At 33.4% G+C, this 27,853-nt stretch overlaps 1 protein-coding gene across 4 annotated transcripts in view; it reads left to right on the forward strand.

Moving 5' to 3' along the window:
* The window catches only part of LOC145241437 (UBX domain-containing protein 11-like), a 303,692-nt gene extending 276,180 nt beyond the window's left edge, over positions 1–27,512 (forward strand). For all 4 annotated transcript variants that reach the window (XM_080104392.1, XM_080104390.1, XM_080104391.1 and 1 more), the window contains 4 exons: positions 1,843–1,946; positions 10,483–10,547; positions 19,699–19,848; positions 27,281–27,512. In XM_080104392.1, the coding sequence (XP_079960518.1) occupies positions 1,843–1,946; positions 10,483–10,547; positions 19,699–19,848; positions 27,281–27,410 (449 nt within the window). In that variant the 3' untranslated portion in view covers positions 27,411–27,512. The remainder of the gene's footprint in view (positions 1–1,842; positions 1,947–10,482; positions 10,548–19,698; positions 19,849–27,280) is intronic.
* The last annotated feature ends 341 nt before the right edge of the window (positions 27,513–27,853 follow it).

Consider the following 27,853-nt stretch of genomic DNA (forward strand, 5'->3'; position numbering starts at 1 on the left):
ACAAACTGTGTGTTTTTTTTGTTATGATAAGTAAAAAAAAAAATAAAATAAAAATCTCGAAACTTTATTTTCATGAAAACAATTAAAAAAAGTCCTGTTCTCTCTATTTTTTTTTCTTTGAGAAACAAATATATTTCTGACTTACAAATGCGGTAGAGACTCATTATTTTTACTTTCTATGGTTTTGATATACCGCGTTTTTATTGCTTACAAAATGGGTGACTGATTTATCAGAACGTTGTAACTAAAAAGTGAGCACAGACAGCACCACTTTCAAATGTCGAAATAATGATTTCTTTTTTACATTTTTTTTTTTAATAATCTGTTTAATTAGTGTCCAATCAATAATAATCCAGTGAAAAAAAATTCCAAAAACCTATAAGTATAGAAATAAAGCATGGGAGTAATGTTTGTACAACGTAACGTCGCCTTTCGCACTTTTACGTTTTTTAAAAAAGTAACTAAACCATTTATTGATAATTTGTCACGTGTACAAACATTTATTTATTTACGTAGGCTTAACTCCTTTCATGAATAAGAAAAGTTTTACTCTTTAAGAATAATAAAAGGAAAAAGTTACTGAACATTTATAAAAGGACTTCTTTTCATGAAGGCCAGAGGAATAGTTGGCCGAAAATTCGTGAAACAACAACAATAAATAAAAATGGTGCTAATGCAGAGAGCCGCGCCGTGCTATTTTTTAAATCATATTTCCACGTTTAAATAACGTTTTACGATTTTTTTTTATTTATTTATTCAATTGTAAGGTTAAAGTACAGAATAGGTACAAAACTTCCTTACCTCCCCATGTTAAGAATGACTTTTTAAATAATAACATTATTTCAGCACGGATCACTCTCTGCATGAGTAATCTTATATAGAAAAAAAAAAAAAACTCAAAAGCAAGCAAAAAACTTTTTTTTTTTGGCCTTATATAATAAAGAAAAGATGTGTAAATTAAAAAATTTGGAAGATAAACAAATGAAATATGTTTTTTTTTGTTTTTGTTTTTTTACTTATCGAGTTAACAGAAAATTATACCTTTCGTCAAATCGTGGCTGTGAAATGAATCGAACCGGAAGTTCAGTTTTATCAACAGAACAGATTCGCAGAACCGATAAATAAATATATTTATTTTATTTAATATTTTAATTTTAATTAGGTAAATTTATTTTAATAACATAAAAACATACCTCGACTCTAAAAATTGGTTGTCTGAAAATTTCAAATAAATTGGTAACGTATAAACATGGTTTTATTTCTTTAGAACGAACCAACTTTACATTTTTATATATATATATATATATATATATATATATATATATATATATATATATATATATATATATATATATATATCAAAAGGTTCTCTTTGATTCATTGAAAACATTGCACAAGTTTTTACAATCTAATGAATAGTTTGAACTAATAATTTGAGATGCTTTTATGCAGGCTTGGTCAGTCTATTATTCAGTCCATCGGTCTGTCACACAATTAAATGCACACATATGTTCTTGTTTTATTTTTTATGTGCATAGGTTATAGCCAAGAATCATTGGTTTTTAATATGATAGTTATCAATTTATAATCGGTTCTTCATCTTTTGGTCTTGCCCTTCTTTTTTCTTCTTTCTCTTTATCTCTTTTTTCTCTCTCTTTCTCCCTCTCTCTCTTTGTTCTCTTTACTTTTCCATCTTCAAAAGAGATAAAAAAACGTACATCTAATTTGATCAGCTAAGTGTTTGAGCGCACAGATTATTGGTCACTATTTCAACCAAAGTGGTCAGTCTCGAATAAACTGTCCGTTGACATTTTGTGCCTCTTTGTTGTTCTCTTTCCCCAGGGCCAGCATTGACAGTGAAACAATTTGTCGACAAACTCCCGTCGTGCGTTATTAAAAATGGAAAAGTCATCGACATCCGACAATCGATATGGAGCAAATTGAAGGTAAGCGCACTTTTTCAACCGAAACCATTTTCTGACGGCACCATCATAAGGCCTTATTTCGTCATCGCTGAAACATTGCAGTTTGTCGATTATTGGTCATTTCTGCCTTTTCCTTCTTTCTTTTATCATTTCGGAAAGAAGAATGTGGACATTAGTTTGACTTTCGGCAGCCTCCTAACTCTCGCTTGCTTTATTTTGTCCTTTAGTTTTCACATTCCATTAATGATGTTTCTGATAAAGACGAAAGAATTCCTTTTTTTTTTTTCTGCCGGAATATAATATAACATTAATTGTTAGTTCTTGACGGTGGAGTGATTTTTTTTTTTTAGCTCGTTACATCAAGTAGCTTCATTCCTTGTCTGGAGCGATTTGCTTAAAAAAAGAAAACGTTGCACAAGGGTTGCGAATGGAGAAAAAAGCCATAGATCTACTCAAAATATAAAATCTATAATGTACATGTTTCTGAGAAAGGAAGGAGAATTGCTGTTTTCTCGGTCGGAATATATCCATCTAATACTTGTTGGCTAGTTTTTGACCTTGAAGTACCATTTTTTTAACTTCTTACATTAAGTGGCTTTATCTCTTGTCTAGAACGAGTCTCATAAAAGTCACTAATCATCTTTTAGGACCTTCATCTGCATTCATTATTGATATCAGTATTGTCAGATTTAAACATAGTGAAACAATGACGTTTCTGAATATTTGCGATGACTGTTGGTTATTCATATTATTTGTATTCGTCGGACTACTGTTTTCATCCTGAGTGTGATTTTCACTACGTTTCGGTCGATATAACGCCGACCTTCTTCAGGTGTATCTTGTCAAACTCGGGAATGTTTCTGTTGAACTCAGGAATATTTCTGTCGAACTTGGGAATTTGGACTGAATTTCGAGCGGAACCCTTTATTTACTTAACGGGGGTAGTATACTCTTGTTCCGTCAGCCATGACTGGATAGAGGTCCTAAGTAATTTGCAAATGTAACAATACTGAACAGTGCATTCATTCTTTTTTTGCGGGCTCCGTGGTGCAATGGATAGAGATGTTGAATCTCTACGGTTCCAGGTGAGCATTGGCTGAAGATAGGTGTTTCAATCCTATCCAAAGCCGTCCAAAGGATTAGTTCGCCGAAACGTGGTGAGATGACAACAACTATGGAAGGCAGTAATTACTGGAGATACAGTTACAAGACTCACCATTCCTATCCCGTCGTGGTTAACCACCTAACGAAGGCCAGAGGATGAGTTGGTCGAAACGTGGTGATGAGGATAACAGTCAGCGAAAAGACTGAATACACAAATTATGAAACCTCATCTCGAAGAATTCCAAAAATAAAAAAAAAAAAAAAAAAACAATACTGAACAGTTAATATTTTAGTTGTGGTTTCTCTAAATGATTTGTTGGTGTTATTAGCAACTTGAGTTGCATTTTTTTTACTTTTAACTAGTGGTCACCTTAAACAAGGTATATTGTCACTTTGACGTAAGTAGTCATTATTTCAGATCATGGCTACAAGGAGACTATATGAGGAGATGTGTGAGATAGCTGTTCACATTACATTTAATACATAATATAATATTCCACAGGTTTTAACAGTCCAAGGGAAGAACCTATTAGAGTAGAAGCCTTTCCGGCATCTAGGATCCTCAACAGTGTAGGCGTGGGATTTTGCTGCTAGAAAGGTTTGTCAGCTGTATGTAGGTCGAGGGGGGAGTACAAGGGCAATGAGTTCATCAGAGCACATCCCATTAAAATATTTGTAAAACAAACACAGGTTTTTGTTAGTCATGTTACAATTGTTTAAGGAAATGTTTAAACTTAAATTCATATATGAAAATAGATTTTACTTCTTAGGTATCAACCACTGTTTCATTTTTATACTAGTGGGGAGGCAGGGCGCCTAGCGCTGCCCAGTCATAAAATATGCTTATATATATTTTAATTCATGCAAATTTCGTATTTATTATTACAGAGCCAATTGTCTATTGAATATTATATTGTACCTAATATATAGTACTGATTTCAAAAGATTAATAAAAAAAAAAAATTACTTAGGTGCCGTCAACTAGAATCAAAACCAAAATATTAAATGCTCTAGCTACGTTCCATACTGTTTGAGCTATCGACAGATAGATAAGAAAGATTTAATAATTTAATAATAAACCACTTCAAGCTATGAATGAATTTGCGCAACATTTGGACATTTACATATACAAATAATGCAAAAGCTCCATTGTTTCTGTGGTTGCAATGGGAAATATGCTTGGACATGAAGGGAGCCATCTATCAGGTGATGGTAAAGACCATGTTTCTTTATGTCTGCGAGATATCGCCTATGAGTTGGACAGTTCTATGCAAACTGGAAGTCTTCAGCAATGACTGCCTTCACAGCATTCTGCGATACTGCAGTGGTGATCGTGTTCTAATTTTTATTCTTCACTAAAGATTAAACCTATGTTCCCTGTCATCCATCCTTCTTCAACACCGTCTCTGGTGATTTGGACATGCAGCTTGTTGACCAGACGGAGAGCTCATTCACAAAGTCTTCCTTTCCCCCTCTCTGCCTAGCTGGTGCAAATGTGTTGGTGGACAGCTGAAAATCTGGGTGACAACAATTAAGGAAGACATGGCGGTACTATCAGGCCCGCAAGTAATTGGTCTCCAGTGATTGAATCTGCGGTGGTATGCTCTGCGACCTGGCCCCAAATCAATAAAACTAGACTGCAATGGTTCAGGATGCAGTTTGTGGTCAGGAGGAAGTTGGCTCAATATGACGAGGATGATAGCTGCTACAAGGCAATTAAGTGGCAAGAGCAAAGTATGCTAATGATTGAAACAAGCAAAAGTACTGCTACACTGTACTGAATAAATGACAAATGGCATTGGGCTTTTTATTAACACAAAAGAACAGAGCAGACTTTCTTGAATCAACGTGGAAATATATTTTCCCTAACTCTTGTCTCGCAAATGTTGATGAGTTTGCTGATATTGGTAGAAAAGTTGCAAGGCAAAATTTCAAAGACAACTCAACTCACGCACACAAGTTTTTATATCAGGTTGATAAGAAAGTTCTTGCAGTTTTTAACTTTTAAATTTAGATGAACATATCTCGGCTCAAACAAAATTTTATTGGTTGAAATAAGCATCAGCAGAATCAACACATTTTTGCCACAATTTATGCCAGTAACTTAAAAATCTTGCATTCTGGTGGTGATGAAGTCGCTGAAGGCGTTTTTGATATCAAACCATTTCTCATCATTGGGGGACACTAACTCAAAGTTCTCAAGATGCTTAAAAAAGTGGTAGTCGGTAGGTGCGAGATCTGGAGACTATGGCAGATGAGGCAGAGTTTTGTAGCCCAATTCATTCAATTTCTACAGAGTTTGTTTAGTAATCTTCAGTCAGGCATTGTCATGGAGATGGAGGAGAATTGGGCCTTTTCTGTTGACTAATGCTGGGTGTTGTTGTCGAAGTTTCTGATGAATTTCATCCATTTGTTGACAGTATTTCACTGTCATTTTTATGTCTACAATTTTATAAGCATATAAATGTTATTTTCAGTCATGAAAATGTTTATTCATGCAGACTTATATTTGGGAAATGAAAGCTGTATTAGTAGTCACAAGGCTTAAAAATGTGTAGGTAAATATGTTTACAGTGTATCTAAGCAATATATGCGTGTGTAGATATTTAGCAACGTGGCATTGTGTATGTGTGTTGGTTTACCTTGTTCTTTTTAGGGAGTGTATAGCTGTGAGAAGCCATTCACCTGACTTTTGCTTGTGTGTAGGAATGTGTGGGCGATATGAAGAAGGCTTGTATGTGAATCATTGAGGATTCTTTTGTGACTTACCTCGTGCTCCCCCCCCCCCCCCAGCCAAAGACACGGGAGAGGATGTTGAGGGTACGTTCTTAGATGCTTTTAGGTGTACTGGATTCAATCTCTTTCTAACTTTTGTTTGTATTCTTTTTAATAAGAATTTCTAAGTTTGCGTCAGCTTATTATTTTAACATAGACTTGTTACTTTTGGGGGGTTTGAAACGATCTCCATTGGTTGAAAATACGTTTTGTTAACACGTTCCTGTAAAAACTAACTTGTTTTAGGGAGTGATAAATCCAAAACGCAGCAGAGAAAGACAAAAGGTAAGCTATTCGAGCCATTTGCTTTTTGAGAGTTTTTTCAATTCCCCTTGCGATTGCAACTACACATTCACAATCATTTATAAGTTTCCTGTTTAGACATTTTTCTCATGGGCCACTTTTTGTTTTCGTGCGTTTATGGTCAACAGTTTGACTGTTTTGTAGTGTAATGGATATGAGATCAATACCAATCAATTATTGAATATCCACAAACATTTGTTGATGTTAGTATCAATTTTCATGCTTACACATGTATACAAACAAACAAGAAGGCGATTGTTCTTTTGAGAAACAAATATTGAGGACATTCTTTGAAATACAAAGTTGTTATTACACGTTGAGGTCAGTGCGTTATTAAACATGTCTGCAACTTTTTTTCTGGATTTCTGAGGTGCAGAATAATTGTTATCTACATGTGTATTCTTCGAATAATTTCAAAGTTCATGGCGGCTTATTTATTTGACATAGGCTTGTTACTTTTTGAGATTTGAAACGATTTTCATTGGTTGAAAATAATTTGAGTTAGCACGTTCCTGTGAAAACTAACTTGCTTTAGGAAGTGACAAATAGAGTAAATCAAACGAATCGGGAGGGGAGGGGGGGAACAGGGTAAGCTATTCAGGCCATTTGTTAGCGATTCAGTCATCTCACTCAGATAATAACTATTAAATAAACATGAATGTGTACACACACATAGTAATAATTATGTCTGGCTCTTTAAGAACTGGGTTCTTATTGTTGAGCACTTTATGTTGAAATGAATAAAGTTGGTCACTTAAGCTCACATGCGCAGATTGTGTTATTATAATCACTTGATCACTCTCGACCTTCTTGAATGACATTTATGCTTTGTATAGATGTTAATTACAACTATATTCTCGCTGTGGTTCACGTTGGTCGAACGATTTATTCTTTGCTAGTGGCTCTCACTTGAAACCAAGCCAAAAACCATAACCGTGGCCAGAAACTTTGTTTTCATCATCCTGGACACATCCCTGTTATTCATGGCAATCCAGCAATGCATTTTGAGAGTGCTGGCAATGGTCCTGTTGTCATAACTTGGATCAGTACAGTGGTATATTTCCGATCTCACTCGTTGTGTCACTTTCAAACATGATTGACAGCTTCTATCGCTCTTGAGATTCGTACACAACTGGCCAACTAGTAAATAGACTGCAACAAAAATAAAAGAAAACCGGTTTTCATTAAACGGAAATGGAATCATGTCGTCTTTTGTCATTACCCTGAGCACATCCCTGTTATTCATGGCAAACCAGCAATGCAGTTTTTTTTTTTTCTGGATTTCTGAGGTGTTGAGCAATCATTACTTTTTGAGATTCGAAACAGGTTGTATTGGTTGAAAATACTTTTAGTTAACACGTTCTTGTGAAAACTAGCTTGTTTTTGGAAGTGACGAAGAAAGTAAATCAAAACGAAACGTGTGTATTTCTTCGAACAATTTTTAAGCACAGCCACATCACGCTGATATATTTCTGCAGTGTTTACAAGAATAACAACACACTAATATATGAAATAGAACAATGTGTCTTCATTGTTGGTGACGGTGATTGATGGTTGGTTGTTAGGAGGGAGATGCTTGCACAGGAATTCCACATGTTCATTCGTCTTGGTCCCAAATCATCAACTAACAACGATATCTCTTTCGGTTGTTATTATATAACCGTTTGTGATCACCTGAAACGCTCATTTTTGGATGGTGTTGTATTTGTATCTACACTAAGTGTAAAAAAGCTGCTGACGCTGGCTTAGCAACAGCAATCATATGAAAATGACCAAGCTGTGATGTCACAGCAGAGATAAAAAGGACACAAGTGTTCAGAGAAGCATGTGCTTGAGGTGTGGGTGACGTCACAGCAGGGTGGAAAAGTCACATGCGACCGGAGAAGGAGGAAAGAACTGTTTAAATATTTAGAAAAAATGCATTGTGGGAAATACCAGATATGAAGGATTTTTGTTAAAAAAAAAAAAGAAAGTTGAGTTTTCCCCTTTCTTCTGTTTCCTTGAGGCAGAATCTACAACGTGTTGGCTCTGATGAAATGTAACGACACCGTTAAAAAGAGGCGCACAACATTAAAATCTTTAATGCTGTTTTATTCAGCCATTATCGTTGACCTGACTTTGATAACACTTATGTAACCTTTTGCAAAAAAAAAAAAAAAAATTATCTTTCAAACATCATACTTTTAACATATTTCTTTTTTGACAATTAATCAAGTTTGTTGCTTCTTTAAGGTTCATAATTTTTATTCAAATAAACTTTTTGGTACTTTTTTTTTTTTTTTTTTTTTTTGTATTACATTTTCACCCCAAACAAGGCACATTGCCACTTTGGTGTAGGGGGCTACTATCAGGGGAAACATCTACTGGGGTACTATGTAGGGATTAGGGCAGCGAGATGTTGGTTCACGTTGCACTTGAACTTATGCATATCAGTACAGTTGGGGAAGCAGTGACCTGGAATGGAATTCCAAAGTCTAGCTGTTCTGGGGAAGAAACTACTGGAGTAGAAAGATCTTTTACATCTAGGGATCTCTACAGTGTGGGGGTGGGATTTTGCAGCTTGTCGGGTCTGTCGAGGGTGTTCACGTCGTACGGGCACAAGTGCTTGCAGTTCTTCAGAGCATTCACCATTATAATACTTGTAGAACAGGCAGAGGGATGCAACGTTTCGACGATGGGACAGAGGCTGAAGTTTAGATGCCAGTTTAGGGCCTATCAGATTTGCGACTCTCTTTTGAACCCTGTCAAGGAGCGATAGACTAGTAGCCGATGCACCGGCCCAAATATGACAGCAATACTCCATACATGGGCGAATAGTGGCCTTATAGAGGTACAGGATACTTTCGGGTGTTAGAAGATTTCTAGCACGGTAGAGAGAGCCCACCTTCCTTGCAGCGGCCCTGGCAATGCCCTTGATGTAATTGTTCCAACTTTTGATAATTACTTTGTGTTGTTTCTTACATTTGTCGCCAAGTGTACTCTTTTGTGAAAACGATTTCTTGGTAGACACAGCTTAGATGTCCAACAACATACAATGCAGTGATGCAATTTATTCATTTACTTTCGTCATGAAGTGCGTGTTACTTTCCAAATACATTTTTTTGCAATAGGTGTGGCTGTTATCAATCAATAACAGCTGTTTTGCATTTATATCTTTATTTTGAACACGGATAAAATTTCTATGTAAGAAAAAAACAACTGGCATAAAATCCTGTTATACTGTGTTTATTTTTTGTTTTGCTATGAGTTGCCTTCAATAAGTTTCTAGACTTTTTTTTATGTTTAAAATTGTCATAGACTCTTGAATATTCAGTACGTTATTGCTATATATCTTATGAGATGACTGACCAAGTTTTATGATTTCAGGTTCAAATGAACAGCCGCAGAAGGAATTGGAATACACCCTATGCGTGACTCTAGAGACAATAAGTGTACAGTTTGATGTCAGTGTGAGAACTGTACACAAAATTATTTGCAAAAAAAAAACTGAAGATGTCGAAGATTGGTGTGAAATTTGTCCCAAGGGTGCACAGAGAAGATCACAGACTATTTGACCAAGATGGGCATCAAGACAGTACCTCACCCTCCCTATAGTCCAGATATTGCTCCCTGTGAGTTTTTGTTATACCCTACGCTCAAGGAAAACCTTAGAGACTGTCGTTATGAGATGATTAAGGAGATGAAAGAGGCTGTGACAAGGGTCATTGACACACACGCACAAGAGGACATTCATGGGGGCCTTCTAGAATTTGTTGGAACAGTACAACCAGTGTATTGCAGCCAGAGGAGATTACTTCGAAGGGGACTAGAGTTTCATGTGTGTACTATCAATAAAAGTCCATACTAAAAAAGTCTGGAAACTTATTGAAGACACCTTGGATCTCCAGCTAGACTTCTCTCTGGCCTGATTTTACTTCAGTCAAAGTTCTCATAAATAAAGGGGACTCCCTACCTTGGGCTAATTCTTGAATTCTATATGAGATACATAGATATTCGAATGTACCCTTAAACCTTCCTTTTCACGGAGTTATTTCCCTTATGCCGACATGAGTTGTGCGTAAGTGTGATCAGCGAGAGGAATGTGCTGGGGCGAAGAAGAAGAAGAAGGGGTGGTGGAGAGAGCGATAGAAATTATAATACACTTTTGCGCCAGGCAATGCCGGTTAACCCTGCTAGTTTACTAATATTTAAAAAGAAAAATATTATTTTCAGCGTCCATATGCAATTTTGGTGCTATTTTACAATATGCCTTGCAGTTCAGCATTCAATAAACCAAAAAGGATGGATATGCCGTAAAAGAGATGAGGTCTTCATGAAGACATCTCTAGAATTTCCTAGTTGATGTCATTAAAATTTTCTTAATGATTTCTTGCAGGATGATGGCAGTGAAACTCACATTAGCGTTGTTAATACTGAAGCTACACAAGAAATGAAAGAAAGGTAGGTAATAAACGTACTGATATATATATATATATATATATATATATATATATATATATATATATATATATATATATATATATATATATACTAGACTACCCGTGACCCGTTGGGTCAGTATGTTATATAATCTATGGAATTCATGTATGAGTGTGACACTTGTGACGTAAAGAAAATAGTTTTTTTTTGACATAACAGAAACATTTCTATGAAAGTATATTAAAATGAAAAAAAAAAAATATATAGATTTCTATGAGTCGTTCTGTTTATTATAATTGATTATTTTTGCAAAAAAAAATTTACAGTTACTGAATTATAAGTGATTAGCCATACTTATAGGTAAATATGCACTGAACAGATACCATAATACATATAGTTAAATTCAAATTTTGATATATCTGCTTTATTTTTGTTTTTGTTTACATCGTTCATTTCTGTATTACGTTTAAGTTATTTGAAACCCCACTGTTCCCATGTTAAATAATAATTTCGAAATAATAACGTTAATATTTCAGCGTCCCAATTGTTCTTTTTTTTTTCGCGTTTAAATCATCCAAATAAACAATTATTAATACTGTCTGCTTTTTTTTTTTTTACATCGTTCATTTCTGTATTACGTTTAAGTTATTTTAAACCCTACTCTTCCCATGTTAAATAATTTCGAAATAACAACGTTAATATTTCAGTGCGCAGGTCATGCGCACAACCGGATGTCGTAAATCGGAAAGTGAGTTACATACGTTGTTACAAGGTCATTTGAGTTTTATAATTATATAGATATATACACAAAGGCCTTCAATAAGTTTCCAGAATCTTTTTATACAGGCATTTAAAATTGTCATAGACTCTTGAAAATTCAGTATGTTATTTCTATACATCTTATGAGATGAGAGACCAATTTTTATGATTTCAGATTCAAATGAACAACTACAGCAGGAATTGGAATACACCCTACTAAAGCCTGATTGTCATAGCTGGTGAATTCCAAAAATGCAATCTGGATGTTAGGACACTTTAGAAGAACGATATGCAATAAAATTCTGTTTTAAACTTTGAAAAATTGCCACAGAAACGTATGGAATGTTTCAGACAGATTTTGGACCATCTTGCATGAATCAAGCATCAGTTTTTGGGTGGTATAAGAGATTCAACAAAGGCAGGGATTTTGTGAGGGATGATGAGAGGTATGGGAAGAGTAAGTAAGTCAGAACAGCAGAGCTGATTGGACAAATAAAGAATTTCATGGATAAGGACCGTCGAGTGTCTACAGAGACAATAAGTGCACAGTTTGATGTCAGTGTGGGAACTGTACACACAATTATCTGTGAGGAACTGGAGATGAGGAAAATTTGCACAAAGTTTGTCCTAAGGATGCAGTCCACAACCCCATCCTTGTCACAGACTATTTGACTAAGATGGGCATCAAGACTGTCCCTCACCCTCCCTATAGTCCAGACCTTGCTCCCTGTGACTTTTGTTCATTCTCTAAGCTCAAGAAAAATCTTAGAGGTTATGAGACAATTAAGGAGATGAAAGTTGCTGCGACAAGGGTCATTGACACGCTCACACAAAAGGACTTCTATGGTCTTCCAGAAGTTGTTCTAACAGTACAACAAGTGCATTGCAGCTGGAGGAGATTACTTTGAAGGAAACTAGAGTTTCATCTGTGCGTGTGTGTATATATATATATATATATATATATATATACATACATACAAAGTGCTGCCTTCAACAGATTTTAATATCAGCACTTTTATTGATAGTACACAGATGAAACTCTAGTTTCTTTCAAAGTAATCTCCCCCAGCTGCAATGCACTTATTGTACTGTTATATATATATATATATATATATATATATATATATATATATATATATATATATATATAGTGTCGCCAAAAAGAAAGTCCGCACTTGTCATTTTTTCAAAAACCGAAAATTTAAGCTAAATTTAATGTAACTGTTTAAATAACCTATGTCTCATTTGATTCGCCTTTTATTCCTCTATAATTTTAACTGTTCATATTTGACTTTTAATTGAAGTATCCTAGTGTTCACGTTAATTTAAAAAAATAGCTTCCAATCGAGAAGGCAAAAAGAAACTCTGCGCAATGGAAAATTGTTATTCAAATGTAAATTTAGAGCATTAATGCAACAAAAATACAACAGAAACACAATGAACTAGTTATTTATTTAATAGCATAGCCTTTCTACAATTTTACAGCCTGCAAATTTTGGGCCATTCTCTTGAATTAGTCTGTGGCAATACTCCTACTTCTCTTTAATTTTTGTCCAAAGTTCTTTCAGATTTGAAATTTTATCATTGCATAGCTGCCATACATTTTCGATAGGATTGAGGCTTGAAGATTGTGCAGGTCAATCCAAACTCGGAATATCATGCTCTTTAAAGAACATCTTGACATTGCCAGCTGTGTGAATGGGAGTATTATCCTGCATGAAGATGGGATTATCATCCAAATTCCGGCCAAAATAGTGTAGAAAATTCTCAATTAACATATTAATGTACTTGGTCGAATTAATTCGACCTTGCCAGCGCCCAAAGGCCATGGACCATTGGCACTAATAACGTCCACACCAAAACTGAACCTCTACCACCTTGCAAGTGTTTAAACTGTTTACCTAGGATTAAATTCTTCATCCTTCTTTTGACGGACGTACTGCCTACCATCACTACCTAGCCTATGGAACTTGCTTTCATTGCTAAAAATCACTTCCAACCAATATGAAGAGTGATGATCTTCATTGCATCTGACGAAGTCCAGACGGCGTTTTATAGGAGTTTCTAACTTTATGTCGGCTTACTATTTTTACATGTATGTGTTACTTTTTGAGGTTTGGAAAAATGATCATTAGTTTAACATACTTTCTGTGAAAACTTTCTGTGAACACCTCCCTGTGAAAACTTTCTTGCTTTGAGAAACGAGAAAGCAATTAGAGCCATTTGCTTTTTAGCATTCATAAGAATCATTTCACAATTAAATGATGCAGTCACTATGAATAGACTTACATAATACCTTGTGTCAAAGACTCCCTGTCCATCACAACTTTCTTTAGCTGATGGATTAATCCATAAGTCCCGGAACATATATCATCGATACTTTACTCCCTTACTTGCGTTCTTCCACTATCCTTATAGATCAGCGATCGGCAACAATTTGGAGTGGACCAAAAACTTATGCTTATCATAGGAGGATGACTAAACAGTTTTACTACATTGTCATATAGGACAAAAATGTTATATAAATTTTCTATATGTTTAAAGGAAACAAGTATTAAATATAATATAATGTAATAAACAATTGTACTCAAGTTGTTACCAATAAAAGCCTAGCATTTTGAAAATAAGCAACAATATGGACGTCTGTTCCTTGTAAAGTGATGTTGTTTAAGAAACATTTAAAACTCTGGTGTTGCACTATTGAGCTATCTCACTGAGACTATCCAAAGGAGTAAAATTACATATAGAAAGATACTTTCTTTTTTTTACATAGGAGTTACCACTTATCAAGGCCCAGAGGCCATTCGAGGATAAGGGTTAAAGAGTGTGCAGTAGTCAATGGGACAATCTCATAGTAATTGTTAGTAGTGGAAATTTGGTAAATTGGATTACTTAAGGGGATGGCTCATCAAGAACTTGTTTATGTTGGACTTGAAGACGACCATATTGTAGTCAGCTGGGAAGCAGTAAAACGGAACAGTTCCACAGATGTGCAGTTCTAAGAAAGAAGCTTTTTTCATGGAATCTATGTTTAGCTTTAAGCACAGATAAAGAGTGAGGGAAATTATTGATAGTGTTTTCAGCTAGATGAGTGTTTCTCATGAAAGTTTGGCTAGAGGGGACCATAGATTGGAGCTCAGACGAGCACTTGCCATGAAAATAATGATAAAGCAGGGACAGGCTTGCAACGTCTCTTCTGTGAGAAAGAGGTTGCAGGAAAGAAAAAAGAGCATCCCCTACTAGGCTACGAAGTCTATTTTGAACTCTTTTATACATTAAAATATAATATGATTTATTTAAAAAATATCACTTATTTTACTACAGAAATATTTAAAAATAAAATTACAAACATAGTTTGCAAACAATCTTTATTTTGTGGCAAGGATAAAACAAATTGTTATTAAAAAAAAAAAAAAAAATTCATTTCTACACCGAAACACAATTAAAAATGGTAAATGATTTAATAAGGAACTTGTTTCTATCTGCTGCTCGTTTTGCAAAGCATCTTGATGTAATAATACACTAGTTTTCATGTAAAAAAACGGAAATATTTAAGAAATTAAAATGAAAATAGAAAAAAAAAAATGGTCGGAACTGTTCTTAACTCTCAGCATTGTACTTTTTTTTTTTTGACAAAGAAGTCACCACTTATCAAGGCCCAGAGGCCACTCGAGGATAAGGGTTAATGCATGTAAAGTAGTCAATGGGACAATATCATATAATTGTTTGTAGTGTAAATTTGGTAAATTGGATGACTTAAGGGGAACAGGTCATCAACTTGGTCGGCACAAGAGGTCTGTCTCTTCTACGCCCCGCTCGTTTTTTCACCTGAGCAGCAGTTGTACTTTTCTTTTCGCCTTCTTCTTTCCAACTAACAGCTATCTCACCTGAATAGGATAAAGTCCCTCCAAAACGAAAAAAAAAAAAAAGAAAGAAAAAGTTTTTTTTTATGCTGCCACCTTGAACCCTAACTGTGCCTATATTTACATTCGTCTAATTTTTGTATCGGAAGAATTTCAGATCCGAGTGCTTGTGCTTCCTGCTTCCTTACAGTGGGCACATGCCAATCGTGGGCACTTACTGCTATGACTCTTCACACCCTTATCACACAAAAATAAAGATAGAACTTAAAAGGAGTTTTATGAAAAAATAATAATTGTAGAAAAACTAATGAACATCAATTTAGCAAAACTATACATTCTTTTTAAAAAACAAAAAGATACTAAAAAACAAGAAACTAAAATTAAAATACCTGGATGTGAAAGGAACAATTATGACTCTTACAATTGCACACACATACAGATAAAAACTCAACACACAAAAAAAGATTTTCATTTAAGTTAAATGATAAATAAAAATCAAAAGTAAAACACGTTTTCATGTCAATTTAAATAAGAATTTAAATTTTGACATCCTGTATTCAGTCTTTTAACTGTCACTGTGGTTTTATTCATTTATATTTATATTGTGTAATGAAGACGGTAGTGAACCAAACAAAATTCACTCGAGGGCCAGATTTTGCCCATGGGGCGGAGGCTGTCAAGCCCTGTTATAGATATACTTTCATCCGTTTGTATTCTCATAAAGCTGTAGAAATGAGATGCACTTCTATGTATTAGAAATATGTAATGAAAATCACTGCACAAAAGGAAAAATAAAACCTTCTTTGGTCCCCCTGATAAAAGGAAGATTAGACCTAGTAATTCATTCCCGTTTGTCCAATTTTCCATTTGTTTGTTTGCACTTTTCTCTATAACTACATCTTGGAATTTAAAAAAAATTCGCACAAACATTAGTCATGGTGAAAGTAAATGTTTGCCTGAACGGATTTTCCGGTATAACTCTGGTGGCTCCCTATAGGTCGTTATAGAGGTAAAATTGCCCCAAAATTGTTCATCCATTCATTTGTTCGCACTTTTCTCAATAACCAAGCATTGGATTTATTTTTTTGAAATTTTGCACAAACATTAGTCATGGTGAAAGTAAATTTTTCACTCGTGGAGAAGGACCCTGCATGTTTGGCTTGTTTTTTATATAGCAACAACAAAAGGGTTTTATTTAATTTATTTAATTACCTACACCGTTTGGTATAGTTGGAAAAAAGTTGGACAAGTCAAGAAAGGAAAGATAGAAAGTTTTTGTGCTACCAAAGATCTGTCACCAGTTATCTTAGACGAAGACAGTTGATGTTTGACCGTCCAGTGGACAGGGACAAGAAAGAAAGAAAGAAAGAGAGAGAGAGAGAGAGAGAGAGAGAGGGAGAGAGAGGGAGAGAGAGAACATCTTTCCTTGTTGCTTTCAGGATTCTCTCTTTTGACTGACCGTGATTTTCAAAGGAGCTCAAGTAGTCCTTTAAGGAACAGATGAAAATCAATGCATCCTGCAAGCTGATTGGCCTGTTTGTAAACAAATCACATAGCAAGGAGAGTGAGAGAGAGAAAATAAGTCTTTATTTATGACTGCTAGTGCTACTGCTACAGCTAACACTTTCGATTTACATAAGGGTATATGGACACACGTTTCGTCTTTATAAAAAGATCGCTTATTCTAGCATGATCCGTTAACTTCGCTCTACACATCGTGCTCATTACGCTATTTTGAAAGACAGTGGGTTTCTTTGTGGTTTCAGTCGTCTATTTGATACATAATGTGTATTATTTTAATAAAACACGTTTTCTGCGACAAACGCATTACTATTCCTATTCAAAGGGAAATAACTTTAAAAGTGGCTAGATCGAGTTACTTCCCTTGACATTGCTTTTTCATACTTAGAACTGCCGTCTATGTGTGGCATTTTTTACAGTATAAACAAAAAAAAAAAAAAAAAGAAAAAAGTAATACCCCCCCCCAAAAAAAAAAATATGTAACAAATAAATGTTACCAAAATCAGGATAAGGTACTCTTCTCGCTACTTGGTTAAATTTTTGGTGTTTTAACTTATTTTAAAGCGTTTATTTACTTTGAAACACAAGTAGTGCCGAGTATGACCTTGGCTTAGAACAAGAAAAATGGCGAACACGAGACATTGTAATTTCGACAATCGCTCAAAAAATCGAAAATTAAGTAAAATACTGCTAAAAACTGATTAAATAAGTTAAGCAAACATTTTTCACTGGATTGGCGCTACATGATCTACATTCGACTTTTATTTTGTGTTGAAGTGTGCAGTTCGTCAATCATCATTGGGAATCATTCTTTGGTTAGCTAACTGATTAAAATTGATAGTTTCATAGTGCCTACATGATGTTATTCATTTGGTAATGTCGCTAAATAGGGTTTGCAGTTTATAGGAGAAAAATAAGGCATTCAAAACATTTCTTTAACATCATTACATGAGGAGTCATTTCGAGTAAAAATTTAATTTATTTACCCATATAAACTAGAGAAATGCATGAGTCAAGATGGTTGCCACTTGCAATTTCGTAAGCGTGAAACAGCCTTGACCTTGTAATTAAAAATCAAGATCGAGTGGAACAGAACGAAATGCAAGAAAAAAAAAATTACAAATAATTTAATCCCCTTTTAAACAATTTTTATTTTAAATTATTTTTTTTTTATCATTCAAACATAGTAGTGTTTGAATATATGGTTAATTGGCAGTTTTAGTCATTTAGAACTGTTTTAAAGCTTCACCGTTCAACAAAATTTCAAACAATTATTACAGTTTATAGATCACCTTCTCAGCTATACTGTGAAAACTAAATTTCAATTTTCGTTCAGTAAAACAAAAGTTATTATGAATTTTCTGATGTTCAAAATCGTAAAAATATGTAAGGAGGTGGGCAATGTTTTTTATGGCTGGTTTCCATAGCAACCACGTCGCTTCAGCGACTACTGTTGCTACTAATTCGAAAAGAGAAGTAACAAGTGAAACAGAAAGAATGAAAGCATGAGAGGGAGATAATTGGGGGGATTTTATTGAAAGCACACGAGTGCCATATATTGTTATTACATATGTGTTTATGGGGGCCAAAAAATAAGACTGAAATTAAACAAAGGACAAGTGAATTTATTGGAAGCCTGGAAAAATCATGTATTAGAATAGAAAAATGCGAGCATGAAAAGTAATATGGTTAAGCTTAAACATGGAAAAGTAAAGGACTAGTTGTTAAAATGGAGAAAGAAAAGGACAAGATATTCTAGTAAAAAATATAATATTTTATGACTTAAAAATATTGCAGAATTAAGATTATTTTAAAAATTCAATTTATAACATTATATAATGAATTCTTAATGCTGCAATATTTTAAGGTATAAATTTATTATATTTTTAACAAGAATATCTTGTCCTTTTCTTTTCCAGTTTTAACAACTAGTCCTTTACTTTTTCATGTTTAATCTTAACCATATTACTTTTCAAGCTTACATTTTTCTATTGTAATATGATTTTGAATGACAATTCAAACAACTTTATAACAAATTTTTTTGGAACGAACCAAGGCAAAACTGGCTAGTCAGAACATGACAATTTAAGCAACTTTTATTTTTAGTCATGTAATTTAGAATGGCAAATAATTTAAACAACTTTATAACAATTGTTTAAATTGTTTGTCATGTTTTTTTTTCTTTCTTGCATTTAAAACACAGGAGAATTCAAAAGGGAGGTAATTTTCTGTTTTTGGCATAAAACAAGACGGTGGAAAATTTTCACCTGCTAACACGATAAAAATTGTTTTCTTTAATAATTCAGAAAATTTGGATAATTTCGACTTTAATAATTCAGTAAAGTTTGGATAATTTCGACTTTAATAATTCAGTAATATTTGGATAATTTCGACTTTAATATTACACAAAACCGTTTGAAGACTTTCTTCATTAGCACACAAACAGAAACAAAATGTAAATTAATAAAAATGGAATAAATAAAATACCAAACAGACAAGAAGGGCAAGTAACTCATTGTACCTTACTATAGTGTGTCTTCGAAAAAATGCATTCCAGAGAAAAAACATTATCACATACTTTCGGGTCATGCCAAAATTTATTAAGAATGGTTCAGTAGAAAAATAATTATAAGTAAAAACAGAAATTTTCGATGTAAATTTATCCTTTAGAAGTTCTAAATCAGGGGGAGATAACTGCCTTCTACTGATGACACTAGCTTTCATGTCGGCCATCTTGCTTCTTTTCAATTATACTGCACACTTTTTCAGAAAATTAACTCTGGGACATCTTCTACTGGAACGTTTTTCGTAATTTTTTGAATTTATACTAATTTTGACGTGACATCTAAGCATGTAATAATGTTTTTCCCTGAAATACCTTTGTTTGAAATTACACAATTGGGGCAACACATTAAAGTAAAGTTGCACTGTCACACTTAGTATGCTTGTAAGTAAATACTACTGGCGGTTTTTCATTGGATGCCTAAATTCGAATAATGTGCCTAACATCTGATGTTTTTTAATTGCAGAATTCAAAGTGCCACTCGACAAAGACGAGGGAGCCCAGAGTGTATGACAACGTTGAGAGTGAAGTCTGCCAATGGGAATCATACGTTTGTGCTGAAGATGAAGCCGCAAGAAACAATTGGCGACCTACGGAGATATTTAGATGGACAGAAGTAAGATGGAGCCATCATTATTCCTTAATAACCGATCTATATCTAAATAAGTGGTTTATTTAGTAAATTTTATGTTATATATATATATATATATATATATATATATATATATATATATATATATATATATATATATATGTGGGGTATCTATAAACTCAATGTGCATTAAAAAAAATTATTACTTTATTTACATTTTTTTTATCGCAAATGCAAATGAAGTTATTTTTTATGCACATGGACATTATGGACACTCAATACATATACATATATATATATATATATATATATATATATATATAGATAGATAAATACCCGTTCACATACACCTTTCACAATAAAGCTAGAACCCAGAATTAGATAGAATCGTGCAATTGCATCGACAACGGACAACGCCAGACCCAAAGTGGGTTTCGATATATATATATATATATATATATATATATATATATGGATTTCAGCTTTTGCTCCTAAAAAATAAAAGAGCTCCTACCTTCTCCATTCCATCTGCAAATAACCTTTTGTATAATTCAACAGATTTCTAATATTATTTTCAACTAAGTGCCTATTTACTTGCCTTCTCGCTTTGGATAAATATTTAGCTCTCTGCCCCTTGCTGCAAAAACAACCCCTGTATATATATATATATATATATATATATATATATATATATATGTGTGTGTGTGTGTGTGTGTGTGTGTGTGTGTGTGCGCACGTATGTATGTATGTATATATATATATATATATATGTGTGTGTGTGCATATATATGTGTGTGTGTGTGCACGTATGTAAATATGTATATATATATATATATATATATATATATATGTATGTATGTATGTATATATGTTTGTCTATATGTATATGTTGAGTCAGAAATCGGAAAATCAAAACTTTTAGGAGTATAGGAATTAGTACCGGAATCCAAAATAATATGTGCCTATTTTCCAATGCTAAAAACAATTGTTTTAATTGTCTTTTTTCTATTTGATTTTGTATGAAACAAAATCTTTCACTGATGATAGTAATGTTCAAAGGTAGAAAGTAATAATTATGCATTTTCACTAAATTTGACCGCTTTTTCTTAATTCCCTAAATAGGATTCATATATTCATGGCCTGGGAAAACCACACGGGAGACAAGCAAGCAAAAAAAAATCAGAAGCAAAATTCATCTCAAGACAGCAAAACTTGCTTGCCAGGATTTGGGCATATTTTATTGGTTTGAAAATATAGGTTCTTTTTAAACAATTGTCATAAAATTTTAACCATAGACTAGCATTATAATCTTCAAAAAGCCTGCAAACTTTTATTCATTTTCGCCCCATAGAACCAAAAATATGAGCATTTTAATATTCAATTTAGCAACGAGTATAGATATATCCATGTATATAAATACTACTTTTTGGGGCAATTTTATAAGTTCAACATCTCAGCAACTACTGATCAGAATTTAAGAACTGAAGGCTCGTTGGAAAGCTAATGATCTGAATCGTGTAGTGGGCTATGTGACATTTGCCCTTAAGGCCGCACATTACTGTTTCAAAAAGTGGGGCATCACTTTTTTATATTAATTTAACGTAAAATGAGCACCCACTTTATGGCCACATTGTCTGTAAAGTGGATGTTCATTTTATGTTAAATTAATACAGAAAAGTGCTCCTTCACTTTATAATTTCTTCATATCTGTAAAAATACTCATTTCCTGGGATTTTTACTGTTATTTTCGTTTTCAGCACCATCGAAAACCTATAATAATGGTAATTTTAAAAGATTTTTCATGGGTGGAAAGATACTGTACCTTTGCCAATATTTTAACCATAATCATTTGTTTTCCTAGTTTGCATATGAATTATAAAATATCTGATATTTCCCTAAAACCTCTGGCCTTGATGGAGGGGAGACAAAAACTTGCTACTATGGTTTCAAATGATCTTAAATAACAGTAAGGGGAGACTTGATTCCAAATATTTCTCATATGTTATATCTCTCCTCTTTGGTTTCATACATACAGTAAATTTCACAGTGTATAAGGATTATTAAATACTGGAGATATTCATGATCATACCTTATTTTCAAAAGAGAGGAGATATAACATATGAGAAATATTTGGAATCAAGTCTCCCCTTGCTGTTATTTAAGATCATTTGAAACCATAGCAGCAAGTTTTTGTCTCCCCTTCATCAAGGCCAGAGGTTTGGAGAAATATATATATATATTAGGTTGATGAGAAAGTTCTTGTGCAATTTTTAATTTTGATTTCAAATGATGTATTAATAAGTTTTCATTATAATACCTTTACTTTATATATTATTTTAAAGAGCGTTTTTCTATTTAATCATTGAAATTGCAATCGTTTTAAAACAATTATGTCTTCTTTTCAGAACGTTGAATACAAAATGACAAAAAAAAGCAAATTTGCAGAATTTTCTTATTTCAATTCAAGCTAGGCTGAAAAGCTGCTGAAACAGCTTCTGATATCAACAAAGCATTTAGCCCAGGAACCACTATTGAACACACAGCACTATGATGGTTTAAGAAATTTTGTGGCAGCATAGTGGTCGGCCATTCGATATTTACAACGATCAATTAAGAACCTTAGTTGAAGCCAATTTATGCATAACTGTTCGAGAACTTGTTTCTGAATTAGACATAATGTATACAACGATTTCCAACCACTTGAGAGATATTGGAAAGACAAAAAACTTGATAAATGGGTGCCTCATGAATTGGACGACAACCAAAAGAAACACCTTTATGAAATATCATCTTCTCGTCTTTTACACAACAAGAACGACTCGTTTCTCGACTGGGTTGTGACTTGCGATGAAAAGTGGATTCTTTATAATAACTAGCGATGCCCAATTGCATGTTGCTAAAATGACCCTGCAGAAGTTGAACGAATTGGACTATAAAACACTGCCATACTCTCCAGGTCTCTCACCTACTAACTACCAGTTTTTCAAACATCCTGACAACTTTCTGCATAAGAAAAGCTTAAAAAATCTAGGCGATATCAAAAAACACCTTCAGTGACTTCATCGCCACCAGAACGCAAGATTTTTACGTTGCTAGCATCAATACACTTGTTTTTCGTTGGCAAAAGTATGTTGATTTTGATGATGCTTGTTTTGGTTAACAAATTTTTGTTTGAGTCAAGATATGTTCATCTGAATTTAAAAGTTAAAAACCACAAGAACTTTCTTTTCAACCTGATATGTATATATATATATATATATATATATATATATATATATATATATATATATATATATAGGATGAACACAAATTTTGAAAGAAAAATTGATCAGGATGCTCAATTACTGGGATAACATATTTATTAATAAAATAATTTATAATTCTAAAACACCTGTACAGACACTGAGATATTGTCTTTCTAGGGGAAAAGGAAATATTAGTCAAACTGTATCCAGCATAAACTCTCTCTGTCTCTCTCTGTCTCTCTCTCTCTCTGTCTCTCTCTCTCTCTCTCTTTATATATATATATATATATATATATATATATATATAAAGTAATCGTGTGTGTGTGTGGGTGTGTCCAGAACTGTCTCTACCAAACTACTTTACCATATTTTTGTTTATGTTCATATATGGACTATTCGGACCTGTAGTACAAATTCTATTTGGTTTTTAACTAGAAAAAAAAAGCTGCCAAGAGGTCAAAATTGAAAAATTGGAACATGGCAGGTGTAAGTTGAACTAATGTGCATCCTTTACACATGGACAAATTTACATTTATACGTTTACATCTGGTTAATTTGTAAAGCTTTGATATGCATGTGACCTTAGCTCAGTATGTAGCGAATAATGCTGGAGAGCTAAATATTTTGGCTTTGATTCTAGCTGATGGAACCCAAGTCATAATTTTTAAAAAAACTTTTTAAATCACTATTATATTTTGGATACAATATAATAATCATTATAAATAAATACGACACCTGCATGAATTAAAATATCATATTTAAGCATAATTCATGACCGGGTAATGCCGAGTGACCTGCCAGTGTGTTTATATATATATATATATATATATATATATATATATATATATATATATGTGCGCGTTTTGTATTTTTTAGAGGGAATTAGACCTGGAGTCTAAAGAGCAGAGTTTATTTTAATGTATTAGTAAATGTATTAATACTTTTAAATGAAAACAGTGCCCATAGTACTGTAGATATATATTAAGCTCAATAGGTATAGGTATCCTAGAGCTATATTAATATTGAGTAAAACGATTCATAATCATGAATTAAAAATCAGTTTCAAAAAGTTTGATTTTGTTTGTTTTTTCCTTTTGAAATTGATTTTTAACTCACAATTATGAATCCTTTTACTCAAATATATATATATATATATATATATATATATATATATATATATATATATATATATATATATATATAGATAGATAGATATTGGTCAGAGAATCAAAAGATTTAAATAGAATATAAATGCCTTCAGCTAAGATCACAGTGCAGTATCTGTTCTGATGCTAAACAAAAGTTAATTATCTGTCCTTAGTCAATATAAGGTAAACTCTTCTATACTTAGGCAATTTTTATTTTTGCCTACTTCCGAAGTACCCCTTTTTGGGGAACTGGTTTTCCCCAAGATTAAAAACGACCTTGTGTCACATTTTGCTCTCGTGGGGAAGTAAATCAATAGCAATAGAGTATAAATGAATAAATAATTAACCCAATCTTGAAGCCAATGAAGATTAAATCAAATCTGTAACATATACTTAAAAATGCTGCAAGAAGCAAATAAGCTCAATGTAAGAAGTTTACAGTCAAACAGAGCTCTTATAGAGTAAATAGAAATATATATATATTCATAACATCTGAAAGTAATAAAAATTCTTTCTTCTTAGAAACGATCGTACACCAGAAAATATTGTTGCTGTTGAATTCATGGAACTGACATAGATAATATGTTATAAATATATTCATTTCAATTTACTCAGTCTATCTTTTTCTAAATATAGTCTCTCGTTTTTGTTTTAATTTTTTTATCACTGTTTTTGCTGGGGATGAGGCATTCTACCGAATGCCAAACATTCTCCCATTAGTTTAGCTACTCCAACTGAGAGATCTTTTTAAGATTCTAACCGTTTCTTTAAGTGCTATTGTTTGTATTTCTCTTGTATTTGGTTCACCGGGTATATTCGCCAAATGGTTTTTGAAATTCTTTTTCGTTAGCCAGGTTGCTCCTATAATGACTGGAATGATGAAGATCTTCTCAAGATTCCAGTTTTTTTTTTATGTGTATCTACATATGAGTATACAAGATCAGAACAACATCGGTTCAAATCCAAACAAAGGCGACCTATATTTGATCGCTGATGTTGGATTCTTTTCACTTTCAGAGGCTGCAGCGATTTAATGAATTAATTAGTTGAATACATGAACCCGGATTAACTCCCCTGATTATCCTCTTTCTTAATCTCAGATTAGTATATAAATTGCAAAGGTGTTTCTACGACATAGGACTCATACTGACACACCGTTTCCAATTGTAGTTTACAAAACAAACTGAAAATAGAAAAATGTCGCTAAACACTCAATTAGTACCGATATTAAATGAAGCAACTTTATCATTTTCCCTCGACTTTTAAGATTAGGGTCAGTTACCCCTCCCCATCAGTCTTTATGTTAAAGATAGAATTTAATTTTCTTCAAATCAACTTTATAAATATTTTGAGAGGGGCTAATTAAAAAAAAAAAAAAAAAAAATACATAACCTGGTTTTGCATTCATACTTTTCAATGTTGTCTGTTTTTACCTTTTTTTCAGCTTTCAAATTAAAGACTGCCTTAGCTATTTCCGGTTTGTTTCATGCCTTGATAGGGTTCAAAATAGACTTCGTGGCCTGGTGGGAGATGTCCTTTTCTCTTCGCTGCAACCTCTATCTCACAGAAGAGATGTTGCGAGTTTGTCTCTGCTTTATCGTTATTTTCATGGAAAGTGTTCAACTGAGCTTCAATCTATGGTCCCTCCTCGCCAAACTTTCACAAGGAAAACATTATCAATAATTTTCCCCACTCTTTATCTGTGCCTAAACCTAAACATAGATTCCATGACCAAAGCCTCTTTCTTAGAACTGCACGCCTGTGGAATTGTCTTCCGTTTTCCTGCTTTCCAGCTTTCTATAATATGGTTGTCTTCAAGTCCAACATGAACAAGTTTCTGATGAGCCGTTCCACTTAAGTTTACAAATTTACCGAACTTCCATTACTATCGATTACTATATTGTCCTTTTGACTACTCTACACTCTTTAACCCTTATCCTTGAGTGGCCTATCGGCTTTGATAATTGGTGACGTCTATGTAAAAAAAAAGCTGAAAACAATAATTAAGAAAGTTGCAGCTGCACTAAAGTATATCAAAATATCGTTATCCTAACCATAATTAGACTAATGCCGTGAACTAAAATTCAAGGGACGCAACTCTTAATGATTAAGTAGCCTCCCTTGGTTTATTTCCTTTGCAGGCGATTTATGAATTAAACAAAAATATTTTAAATAATTTAAAACAAATCAATTAAAATGTTAGCCATGCTCCTGTTATCGTAATGAACTAATCACCTCGGCACCAAATAAGAACAAAAACACGGAGGAACAAAGAGTTCAGTAGAGAATTTCATTCCAATGAGTTTTATAAAAAATTATGAGTTATGATTTTTCGTTAAAAGATTATTTCTTTTCATTGGACCTAATTCTAATTCCCGTTTTTCACGATTACCGTCCATCCAATAAAAGATGTCCTCATTTCGGAACTAAACTGATAGGACTAGCATATTTACTAATTTAAAAAAGAGAAAAGAAAAAGCGGCATTCATTCTAGACAAGTTGAACCAGCGTCTTCCTTCAGACTGTTTCATGGGAATATCAAATTCATAAGTCGTCCCCGGTCATTTATATATTCCTGTCAGGGGAGGAGGCGATGACGACAGAGTTTTGCAGGGAGGTGTCGAGGTCCTCCTACATACAGCGCTTGGTATTTCCAAGTAGTCATACATCTGGTACTGACCAGACTCAATGTTGCTTAATTTTGGTGATCTAATGAAAACGGGTGTGTCAACGTGATTATGCCGTACATGAACATGGAGAAAGGGTGGTTTTCATGTTATCTGAGAGGAGGATAATTATTAAGGACCATATCTTAATTGTCACTATCGTAGCGTATCGAATAGAAACCGGAAGTAAAAAAAAGTAGACAATCTTGACTGTAACTCATTTATCTTGATTTGTTTTGAACCTATGTTTTAAATTGTAGCCCATTTGTTCTTTGAAGTTTTGCAATCAATTAATTTGCTCACAAGATCAAAATGCTTCTTGTCTGTCGATTACTGTTTTTTTATATGAAATTGAAATGTACGAATAATATCTATATGTTTTTTTTTCTCGTTACAGGAATTCTAACAGTTTTTCTGCTTATCAAATTTTGTCAACCTTCCCTCATAAAGTGCTAGATGATAACAACGCCACACTTCAGGATTGCGGTCTCACCCCGAGTGCAACACTTCGACTAAAATATTCTTAATTTCACAACCAAAGGATGCTTACCAAAACTCTTGAAAAATTGTGCTTCCTGTCCTGTAGACGATAGCAACGGTGCAAACATGAATAAAATTCTTTCAAGCGATTTATTGTTTTTCTTTTTATACAGAACTAGCGGGGGTACCCGGCGTTGCCCGGGTGTCAGGAGGTGTGTGTGTGTGTGTGTGTGGGGGGTAAATCAAAACAAAATGGAAAATAAATAATAAGCGAATGTATTAATCCTGTTTAAATATTATAACTTTTTTTTTTAAATCGGAAAAACAAAAAAAAAAAAAGAAAAGAAAACAGTGAATATGATGTAAAATAAAGAATAAGCGAACGAAAAAAATAATGGCATAAATAACCCTGTTTAAATGTTAAAACTTCTTAAAGAAAATCGGAAAAACAAAAACAAAAAAAATATGAACATGATGAAAAAATAGCATA

The sequence above is a fragment of the Euprymna scolopes genome, chromosome 20 (genome assembly GCF_053919585.1).
Source record: "Euprymna scolopes isolate OS-2025 chromosome 20, ASM5391958v1, whole genome shotgun sequence".
Taxonomy (NCBI): Eukaryota; Metazoa; Mollusca; class Cephalopoda; order Sepiida; family Sepiolidae; genus Euprymna; species Euprymna scolopes.